The 11,714-nt window shown below is 31.8% G+C and overlaps 1 protein-coding gene across 3 annotated transcripts in view; it reads right to left on the bottom strand.

The window, feature by feature from the left end:
• The window catches only part of LOC124354552 (NADPH:adrenodoxin oxidoreductase, mitochondrial), a 54,217-nt gene that overhangs the window by 2,464 nt on the left and 40,039 nt on the right, over window positions 1–11,714 (bottom strand). For all 3 annotated transcript variants that reach the window (XM_046805097.1, XM_046805099.1, XM_046805098.1), the window contains exon 8: window positions 2,938–3,111. In XM_046805097.1, coding sequence (XP_046661053.1) covers window positions 2,938–3,111 — 174 coding nt within the window. The remainder of the gene's footprint in view (window positions 1–2,937; window positions 3,112–11,714) is intronic.

Here is an 11,714-nt window from a genome sequence, read left to right as displayed (position 1 = left end):
CTACATATAAAACCATGTCAATATCATACACAGTAGGCATTTACAATATTTTCAAGAACTATTATGTAAGAAGAGTTGTCACAGTAGATATTCTTACTGTTTTTTTACATTTCTATAGATATCGATACCGAAACAGCCAATCGTTGTTGGGTTGTAAATTATGTATATTGATGTACTTGATGATCACAATCTCATTAATATTTTATTACTTATTTTTGTTAACATAAATAATACAGAGTGACCATTGAGTATAGAATAATATGCAATGACGGTAATGGCAAGTGATTAAAATACGAGTATTATCCAGAAAGTAACCTCCATGAGAGTAAGCTGACACAAATTAAAAGTAAACTTGTGAGGATGCAAATTCTTTATTATATACATCTCAAAACTAAAAATTGTCTATATTTTTCTACATAGACACCACATACATTGAAAAATTTGTCATATCTTTAAACAGTCTTTAAAATACCCTCGGCTCCAAAATCATTACTTACCACCACTAACGTGCCACAAAATTTTGAAGCTCTTTGTCATTGGCAAACCACTGAGATGCAAGTCACCACTTCATGTTCAGGAACATGTGAAATTCGTTAGGAGCCAAGTTCGGCTGTATGAAGAATAATCAAAAATGTCCCATTTGAACTTGACCAATAGTTTAGTTGTTCTTTGAGCTGTGTGAGGACGAGCGTTGTCATGCACAAACACAATACCACGTGTCAGGCCATTTTTGATCCATCAGCATCGGATTTTCACAGTCTTTTCAAAATGTCACAATAAGCTTAAGATGTAAGTGATGATCATAAAATCAACCACATACAGTAAAATCAAAGACCAAGATGCCAATAAATAAATAACAATCCTGTCCAAAAATTCTTTCCCTTCAGTCATATAAAAAAAAAGAAAGTCTGTGATAGAGCTCTCTTGTTTTTGTGGTAGTAAGTTATCAGTTTTGGTATGCAACAAGCACAATCATGTTGGAAAATTAGTGAACTATTGATGGGAGTAGAAGCTCCTATGATACTGTGATTATAATGCAATGGTTTAATTTGTTTTAAAACCTATTCTCAGTGATATAAAAGTGAAATAATATAGTTATTTAAATGCATAATAAAACATTGTATTGTGATGACTAATGATTCAGAGAAATAGTCAAATGAAAAAAACTAGTAAACTTAATAGCCACGGTTTGTTGGTAGAATCTTACAAATAAATTGAAATGACTCTTAATGTTCTTAGTGTGTACATCAGTAATGAGTATAGTAGGTAAATGATTTGTATCCTACTCTGTAATCAATCCCACATACAACATAATCTATTATTTTCAGATTACTAACACTGGGCTACACAACAACAACAACAACAACAACAACGAGAGACAATTAATGCATATACAATCCCCAGCAAATGTCAAATCCATCCTGGGATCCTGGGCCTAGGACTATACATCCATTTTACATTGACCTAGATTAGATCTACAACACAGGGCATCTGACAACGTGGGTCACACTATTTAAATTAGACCTACATACACAACACTATTCGAGTTTCTACTGATGGCACCACCTACATGGGGCTAGGCCCATATTCATTGACCCACTACACCTAACTACTACGAATGGTGCAGACAACGTTTAGCGAAATCTACATATATAAATGCGAATGTTTGTTTGTATGTTCCGTTATAACTCTGGAACCAATGCACGAAACATCGTGAAATTTTGTACAGTGATTCTACACGTTCCTGGAAGTAACATAGGCATACTTTTAGAGAGGTGGCTGTTTAAATAGTTTGTTTAATTAATTTTTTAATTATAAATTGTTGTTGATGTTAGAGTGTTTTATATTGGATCCGACAGACTGCGCTACGACACATAATACAAAGCGAACTGATACTTAACAGCTGTTAATACTTTCAGCTGAAGTTCATCAAAGAGGCAGAAACATTTGTTTACATTTAAAATTTAGGAAATTTTTATTGTAAAGTGCTTGATCAGTAGTGTAATGCAGGTTGCATAGAAGACGTCATTGCCTAATTTTAAATTCAGATTGCACCAATGATCAATAAACTATCTAATGCAATGAAAATACTATTAAACGCTATTATGAAAACAACCTCATTGTAAAAATCCGTGAATGTTTGCACATAAGGTAATCGAATTTGTACAATTGCTATAAACATATACTTTTAACAGATTTTCTTGAATGTGGCAGCAAGGGAAACTCTACATCGGTGTTGACAATATAATTCACTAGAATTAGTCGCTCTTAAACACGTGCTTACGAAAAGCGTGCGAAGCCGCTGGAAACAGCTAGTACAACACAAATTTGACACATATCCAACCTATTTAGATGGATTAATCGAGGCAAAGGAAGCTGTGAAAAGATAAAACATTACGAAACTTTTTAGAAACCCAATTTCTGACATCAAAAAGTTCCTCAATGAAGAGTTTACTCAAATTTGTTGTCAGGAACATTTTGTAAGTTAGAATGTTCCAGATAATAAACCAAATTGAATTTTATTTTTGACAACTTTGGATCTGTTTCTATTTTTCAAGATCAGCCCTTGACGGAGTTGGTTAATTTCTTCTTATCGCAGCCCATGTTTGTTACTCTGCACCACACAACCAAATCACCCGTGCTGTAGAGCCGGTTCATAAATGTAGTAGGCTTATTTAATAAATGTTTTAATAAACTATGTGAGTTATGTATATCAATATCAGACTCCACTTTTATCTGCAAATTTTATAAATTGAAATGATAATAGTAGCTATATTACCCCTGGCTACTCACTTCTAAAACACAACGGTTGCACAATGTAGATCATATTTACTTTGTGTGCTATTCAGGGCTATAGACAGTCCAGCAACAAAAGCATTTAACATCAATCACATCAAGAGGTCCAGTGACCAACCACCCTTGAACGTAAGTACCCACCTCTAGAACGCAGCAACTGAAGAATGTAGACAGAGCCAGGTTTAGAATTTGTACAATCCACAGCTCCAGAGCTCAAGTCTTTGTTAACTGTGTTGGCAACCTCAAAAGCATTTGACATTGTAGACAGAATTACACCAACAGGTCCAGTGGCCACCCACCCTGCCGCATATAGACCTGCGTAGAGAAACCATATCCTTTATTTATCTACCTTGTAATTTGATACCCTCAGATTCTATAAAATAATATATATATATATATATATATATATATAAATAAATTCTATACACAATATATATATGTATGTGTGTGTGTGTGTGTGTGTGTGCGTGCGCGCGCGCGCGTGCAGCAATGATAAAGACTTCTTAAATTAGATTGAAAAATTAAGCAACACTTTTAAACATTTAAATTACCCAGACAAAATTTTAAAAAATCAAATAAACAAACCAAAACGTCCAGCAAGCTTCAATTATAAAACACAACCAAAGTTTATTACACAGTTTTTTCCTGGACTACACAAAATTAACAGTATTATGAAAATTGCCCATAATGTCCTACTTTCCTCTCCAGATACCCAAACTTTTATGTCTAAAGCACCTAGAGTAATATTTCGAAAACCTCCAAATTTGAAAAACAAACTTGTCCAACCTAAACTACCTAAATTACACCAACCTGTTACTAATGGATGTGAACCGTGCAACAAACCACGTTGCGGTTCTTGCAAAATTATGAAAAACTCTAGGGAATTCAAAAGTAACGTAACAGGTTTAACTTATCCCATCATTGGCAAAGAAAACTGTGACTCTAAGAATGTAATTTACCAAATTAATTGTAAATTTTGTAACAAACAGTACATTGGACAAACATCTAACCACCTTAGAGTCAGAATAACAGGGCACAGATTTGATATTTTCCATAAAGACAAGGAGAAGCCATTGGCCAAACATGTTGCTGAGCACAAAAAAGACAAAATTGAAGAATGTTATAACCTTCAAGGAATTAATAAGGTCTTCCCTTGTCATGAAGAAAATTTAAATAGATTAAAATTTAAAAATCTGGAACAAGCACATCAATTACTTTTAAAATCAAAATATCCAAATGGTTTAAATTTAAGACAAATTTAACTTTTCCAAATTTCCATCTGTGCAAGTAATGATATAACAGCTGAGTTTTTCAATTTTTTAGTTGTGTATTTACATTTTTGGTTATTTTCTTTTTATTTGTTGTGTTTCTTGTTTTCTTCATATTTATATTATGCTTCCTGAAGATGTGGGTATCAAATCCCACGAAATATATAGAAGCCTTATAATCTTTGTTTTTCATTTAAATAAGTGAATCTTTATATATATACAAGGCGTAACTGAACTAGATTACACCTTATCTAATATTATTAACTACAGTTGAATATCATCTGGTGATGGCTCAGTGGTAAAGTACTGAACTTAGTAATGTGAGGGTTCTCTGTTCAAATCCACATTAAGCCAATACACTTTTAGTCCGGTAAAATAAGGATGCAACCTCGGAATGAAAAGATAATAAGCTAAAAAATTTGCATACGTCCTTTATTTTTGTGGTATAAAACTTACCTCAAAAGTCTCATATAATCACGTGTACGCGTCTTTAGATATTTAAGGTCAAAGTTCACGAAAATCAGTTTTTTTGCAAATATCTCGTTTCCCTTACGCTAAATGACTTTAAGGTGGTTAGAGAAATTGTAGAACGGAAAATTTGCTTCAACTTTTGTCTGTAGTAATTTTATGTACGTTTAACCCTTTTTTAGATACAGCGCAAAGAGTAGGGACCGCTTACCAGTATATACTATAATGTGAGGTCAGCCAGTAGAATACAAGAAATAAATGAGTTATATTGTTAATTACTCACTTACTATTATTATTATTACTTAATACTATTATTATTGTTATCATTATTATCATTATTATTAAATTTTTATTATTATTTATTATTTAATATACCTAGACGAACCACTACAACATATATATAGTCGATGGTGGATTTCTCTTGCATCACGTTGTATGGAATAAAGATGATACTATCTCTGATATTTTGAATAAATACTTCAAATATTTACAAACGAATTATGGGTCAAGTATCGTTGTTTGTATTATTGATGGTTACTCAGACTACACTAAGGACATTAAAAGCAATGGAACAATTAAAAAGAACTGCTGGTGTTTCAAAATCTTACGAACTCCGCTTTGATGAAACAATGGAGGTGCCAATCAGCCAAGAAAAATTTTTAATCGCATTCATCTAATAAAAAATATTTATAGACATGCTTATCAACAAATTAAAAACTGTTTAATATCACTACAAAACAAGCCAGAGATGAAGGAGTCTAAACTTAAAAAAAACTTTTGTCATTGTAAGAGAAGATATTGATTTGCTAGTTATCTTGGTAGGGCGTGCTCAATCACATCAACAAGAAATTTTTTTCAAAAAAATTGGGTAAGGGTAATGTGGAGACAAAACTGAATTCATCGAAAAAGTTTCGATAAATAAGAAACACCTCATTCTAAGAAACACATATTATTTTTACACGCGTTTAGTGGATGTGATACGACTTCTGGGCTTTATATAAAAAAAGGTAAAATATCGTTTATTAAAAATGTTTGAAAAAAAAATCACGATTTAAATCAATCAGGTCAATTATTTAAACAAAAAAAAAAACTGCTCTGTACAAGAATTATTTGAAAATGGAGTATGTATTTTCTTAGCAACGTATAATGCTCCGAAATCAGAAGTCTTTTCGATACACCCAGTTCATCAAATCAACAAGACTCAACAAACCAGTGCAGTTATCAAGTATTCCTCCTTCAAGTACAGCAAGCTCGTCAGCATATCCTTCGTGTCTATTATCAGACTCAAATTTGGTTGGGAAGTGATTTAGAACCCCAGGAATTCGGCTGGGTAGTGCAAAATGAACTCCTGGAACCAATAACAACATTATTACCACCACCAGCACCAGAAGAACTGCTGAATACAATATTTTGCAATTGCAAGAAAGGTTGTGGTTCTAATTACGCATGCAGAAAATCAGGATTGCGATGCACTTTAATTTGTGGGCAGTGTAATGGACAATCATGCCTCAACGCTTCATCAACTTCAGATGGTTTCAATGAAGAAAGTGATGACATTCTTGAATCTTTCTATTCTGATACTTTAGTAAACGAGAATAATGATAATGAATCCGATAGTTGAACAGCCAGATGAAGAAGAAAAAGAAGAAGAAGAATAAGAAGAAGACGATGAACAAGAAGAAAATTAAAACAAAAACATTAATCATTAATAATGAAAAGAAATATTTTTATGTTTGTAATTTTAAATAAATTGATTATTGGATCAATAAATAAATATATAATTAAATTTCATTTGAAATATTTCTTTTAATATTGTGTGTTTGGTAAAAATAAAATAAGTATTCTTTAGAGAATATATCATTTATAATTAATATCTATAAATATGGTATATTAAATAATAAATAATAATAAAAATTTAATAATAATGATAATAATGCTAACAATAATAATAGTATTAAGTAATAATAATAATAATAGTAAGTGAATAATTAACAATATAACTCATTTATTTATTTTATTCTACTGGCTGACATCGCATTATTCGTATATACAGGTAAAGCGGTCCCCTACTCTTTGCGCTGTATCTAAAAAAAGGGTTGAACGTACATAAAATTACTTCAGACAAAAGTTGAAGCAAATTTTCCGTTCTAACAATTTCTCTAACCACCTTCAAAGTCATTTAGCGTAAGGGAAACGAGATATTTGCAAAAAACTGATTTTCGTGAACTTTGACCTTAAATATCTAAAGACGCGTACACGTGATTATATGAGACTTTTGAGGTAAGTTTTATACCATCAAAATAAATACGTATGCAAATTTTTTAGCTTATTATCTTTCATTCCGAGGTTGCATCCTTATTTTGCCTTATTTTACTGAGTTATTTTTGTTCCCAACAAAATCACAGATGAGCCTGTTGTGAAACCTAATGATTGCTTTTTTAATTATAAATAGTTATTTTTAAGTTTGAGACAAATGAAAAATTGTATATAAATTATTTGTATATTGAAATAGTTATAATTAATGTGCTATTATTACAAACTGAAAAATGACTAAATTTCAAATAAATGATTTAGTTACCGTAAAATTAAGAGGTCACCCTCACTGGCCTGCTATAATTACTAGTGTTGAAAAAAAAAGGAAATGCCAATATTTTCAATGTTTTATTTTACGGAACAAAAGAAACTGGAGCATGTAGAATTAGTGAGCTGAATAATTATGAAGAAAATAAGTCAAAACTTGTCCAAACAACAAAGCATGGGTTTACATTGGCCCTAAAGGACATTGAAAATGAATGTATGTCTCGAAAGCAACAACAAAAAATTGCAACAAGTTATGTGAACAGTAGCTCTCAATCACCCTCTAGATTAAATACTTCTAACATCTTGACATCTACTCCAATAAATAATATAAAAGATAACACAAATTGCAAAAAGGATGCTGCTGTAAATACAACATTGGATATAGACTTAAACTATCAACTTAATGCTGTTACTGAACGGTGTATACAACTAGAACAAAGTTTAATGGAAGGAAAAAATAAAAATAATAACTCTGACTCGGAAACAGTTTCAGAAGATAACAAAACTCAAGACTTTCAAACAAAAATACTGATTCAAGAGTTTAAAAAATCAGAGTTGGAAAGAACAAACCTAAAAGCTGTTGTGGAAATTTTACAAAATGATAATAAAAAACTAACTAAGGACCTTGAAGATATGAAAAATCAAAACCGTACTTGTGTACATTGTTTTCCGCCATTGGCTAGGAAAATTGAGACAGCCATCACACCAGCTTATCAAGAAATTGCATGTGATAATAGAACAAATATTAATACAACAATGTTACACAGGAAAACTTGTAGTACTGCAAATGTAAAAACATCTTAAGTTCTAATCTTGGCTGATAGCCATGGAAAACAATTAAGTAGTCTGGTTCAGCGGAGAACTTTCCACGTTTCATCATGTGTCCGTCCGGGTGCCAAGTTCAACTACGTTGTTGAGGAAGTGCTAAGTTTTGGCAAAGATTTAAATAAAAAAGACTACTTATTAGTAATTGCAGGCATAAATGATGTTGAAAACAGTAGCATTGAACAAATATTGAGTAACATACAAAATATGATAGAAAGTTCAACATTTTCCAAGCTTATCTTGGCTAAGCTTCCAATGAGACATGACAGACATGATTTGGATCTAAAAATAGCACAAATTAATTCAGAACTAGAGAATATTATAGCTCAAAAATGTCAACATGTTCAGATACTTCCTCTTGATCAACTGCCTCGACATTACTTTACAAGACATGGGTTGCACATGAATAGAAGAGGGAAAGATAAGGTAGCAGAAATGATAGCCAAACTACTGCATGGATCTGGCTTGGAATCAAGGAGTGAACTCAATTCTACAAATGAAAATAAAAATAAAGCCCATCTTAAACAAATTGAAAATAAGATTGAAATCCTTGACCAAAATATGAGAATTTCTATAAAAAAACACAAAGGGGAAAAATCAGTGGCTTTTGCACACTGCATTTCACGGGACTTCCACAGTGAAAGGCATATGAGTGCTGGTGTGGCTGCAATCTTCAAAGAAGAATTTGGCCGTCCTGATACCACAGATTCCTTATCTAATTATCTTGCCTACCAACAGCTGCCCGATGGAGCAACAGTCTATAGTCTGCTTACAAAAGATAAATATCATCAAAAGCCAACTTCACATGACTATGACTCAGCATTCCATCATCTAACAAGTGACTTTAAAGACAAGCAACTTAAACACCTCATTTGCTCCCCCATGGGCTGTGTTAGGGATGAAATACAAGTTGAACATTTTATAAAAAATATTATTAAATTTCAAAAAAGTACAGAGGCAAAAATTACCGTAGTTACATGCAATGAAGAATCAGCAAGAAATTTTAAAAATGGACAACACATAAAGAATTTTTAATTAAAGTAAGAAGAACACTTCAAGATGAGGTAGCAGAACTTCACTCAAACGAGTCTAACAGTTCTCTACTCAAAAATGACTCTTCTCACTCGTGCAGCACTCCTCAACCAACCATCACAAAAACTTTTTTAGCCAATGTAGCTCTGGAAATGGCCCCTCTTTAAATCGTAACAACCAAGACAACATTCAGATTAATTTTACAATTATGCATCAAAAAGTGCAACATTTACCCTCACGGTTGGAAATTTTAAGAATTAATTTGGACGAATAAAAGTTAGACATCATGGTAATTTCTGAGCACGAAATGAGTGAAAACGAACTAAATATATTACAAGTTCCGGGTTATAATATATGTTCTTATTATTCTAGATCTTCAGTGGGCGGAGGAGTAATAATATTATTCAAAACATATCTCAATACTAAAAAATTAATAATTCCTTCAGTTCAAAATTTGTTGATTGACAAAATATTTGAATGCTGTCTGGTTGAGGTATTACTAGAAAATTTTAACTGTGTATTATGCTGTATCTACAGATTCCCAATACCAATGTTTTTCCACAATTTTATGTCAAATTTTGAAGTTTTATGTTCTATTTTAACTAACAAATACAAAAAAGTGTGAAAAAGTTTTAGGTGTATTTTTGGATAAGACTAGAGCCTTTGACAGTGTGTCTCATAAAAAACTTTTAAAGTCATTAGAAAAACTAGGGATTACTGAAAAACGATTGGAATGGTTTGAATCTTAACTCCAAACTAGACAGCAGTATGTTGAGATTGAACATTCAATATCAGAATTTTCAGAAAAATACAATTACATCCGCAAGTTCAATTCCCAGAGACGAATAATTAAACATGGTGTGCGGCAGGGGTCTGTCCTGGGACCTCTCTTGTTTCTTTGCTACTTGAAGGGTTTACCTGGGGCGATCCCTGTTGGTAGTACTATTTGTTTGTTTGCTGACGATTCGAATATAACAATATCAGGAGACACTAAAGAAAATGTTGAAGTTTCATCATTTATTACTTTGTCAGTTGTCAAAGAATTTTTGGATCATAAAAATCTTCTACTAAACTCAAGTAAATCTAATTTTATATAATTTTGTTCAAAACAAACAAGGAATAAAATAAACCCACAAGTAGCTATAAATAACGAAATAATAGAACAAGTTGAAGTAACAAAATTTTTAGGGCTTTTAATTGACGAAAACCTAAGTTGGGACAAGCACACTGATCATGTGGTAGGCAAAATGTCAACAGGCTTATTTGCTCTGAGACAATTGGCAAAGTACTGTAGCTTGGAAACATTAAAAATAATATATTTTTCTTTAGTTCACTCACATCTTGCTTATGGGATAAGCATATGTGGAGCAACAAAAAAGGGAAATTTAGATAGAATTTTAATACAACAAAAGAAATCATTAAGAATTATGTGCAAATTAAAAAGAGAAGACTCAGTCAAACATCTTTTTGCTAATCTAAAAATATTAACTGTATATGGGCTAGAGCCCATACAGAAACTATGACTTACGTAAAACAGAACTTTGACCCGATTTTATCTGTAAATAATCATATTCACAACACTCGATTAAATAGACAGGTTGAAACACATCATTTAGAATTTTTTAAGAAAAAAACTAAATATATGGGAACAAAGTTTTTGTATATGCTACCAAGGCATATTTTACTGGAAAATAATTTATGTAAATTCAAATCTAAAGCGAAAGATTATTTGATAAATTTATCTCTTTATTCGCTAGATGAATATTTTCTCAGTTAGAAGTAAGCAATTCTGACCTAACTGTAGTAAGGAATCTAGGAGGGGCCATTCTATGTTTGGTATAGAAATATATATATATTTTCTTGTGTTCATGTGTATGTGACTAAACCCCTCATAAACGACTGGACTGATTTTGATGAAATTTTGTGTGTGTGTTGAAGGGGATTCGAGAATGGTTTAGATTCATGATTTGGTCCGATTTAAATAGTTTATTTAATTAATTTTTTATTTATAAATTGTTGTTGATGTTAGAGTGTTTAATATTGGATCCAGCAGATTGCGCTTCAACACGTAATACAAAATGAACTGATACTTTCAGCTGTTAACACTCAGCACAAGTTCATCAAAGAAGCAGAAACATTTATTTGTTTACATTGAATTTTTAGTAACTATTAAATTACTGTAAACTGCTTGATCAGTAGTGTAATGCAGATTGCAGAGACAAAGTTATTATCTAACTTTAGATTTTGATTGCGCCAATGATCAAAATATCCATCTAATGCAATGAAAATGCTATTTATACGCCCCGAAACCAACATACAGGTATGAGACCATTGTTTTGGTTAGTGCAACAGCATAAATCAATTGTGGAACTGTAAATAGATTAGACCGGGGGTGAATTTAAACGACCAGAACAGACTCATATTGACCGCAGCAACTTTTTAGTTGGATGATAACTTCATCATTGGGATAAAAAGGCTAGAATAGATAAAAATTCATATCCATAAAATTTCTAGTTTCAGGGGAAGATTCCAAAATAAGAAACCTTCAGAATTTTGAAAAAGAAATTTATCATTTAGAGCCAAATCCCAATCAAAATACAAATTTGATAAGTTAAAGAAATGTTGAAATCGCACATCAATTCATTTTTAAAACAAGGCAACCAAATGGGTTGAACCTTTAAGATGATTCTCTTTTCCTTCTCATATAAATTTTGAGTTTATGTAAACAGTTACAAATAATCTAAA

The sequence above is a fragment of the Homalodisca vitripennis genome, chromosome 2, assembly GCF_021130785.1.
Source record: "Homalodisca vitripennis isolate AUS2020 chromosome 2, UT_GWSS_2.1, whole genome shotgun sequence".
NCBI classification, from domain to species: domain Eukaryota; kingdom Metazoa; phylum Arthropoda; class Insecta; order Hemiptera; family Cicadellidae; genus Homalodisca; species Homalodisca vitripennis.
The sequence above is the reverse complement of the archived record's forward strand: the minus strand, read 5'-3'. Positions and strand labels throughout refer to the sequence as shown.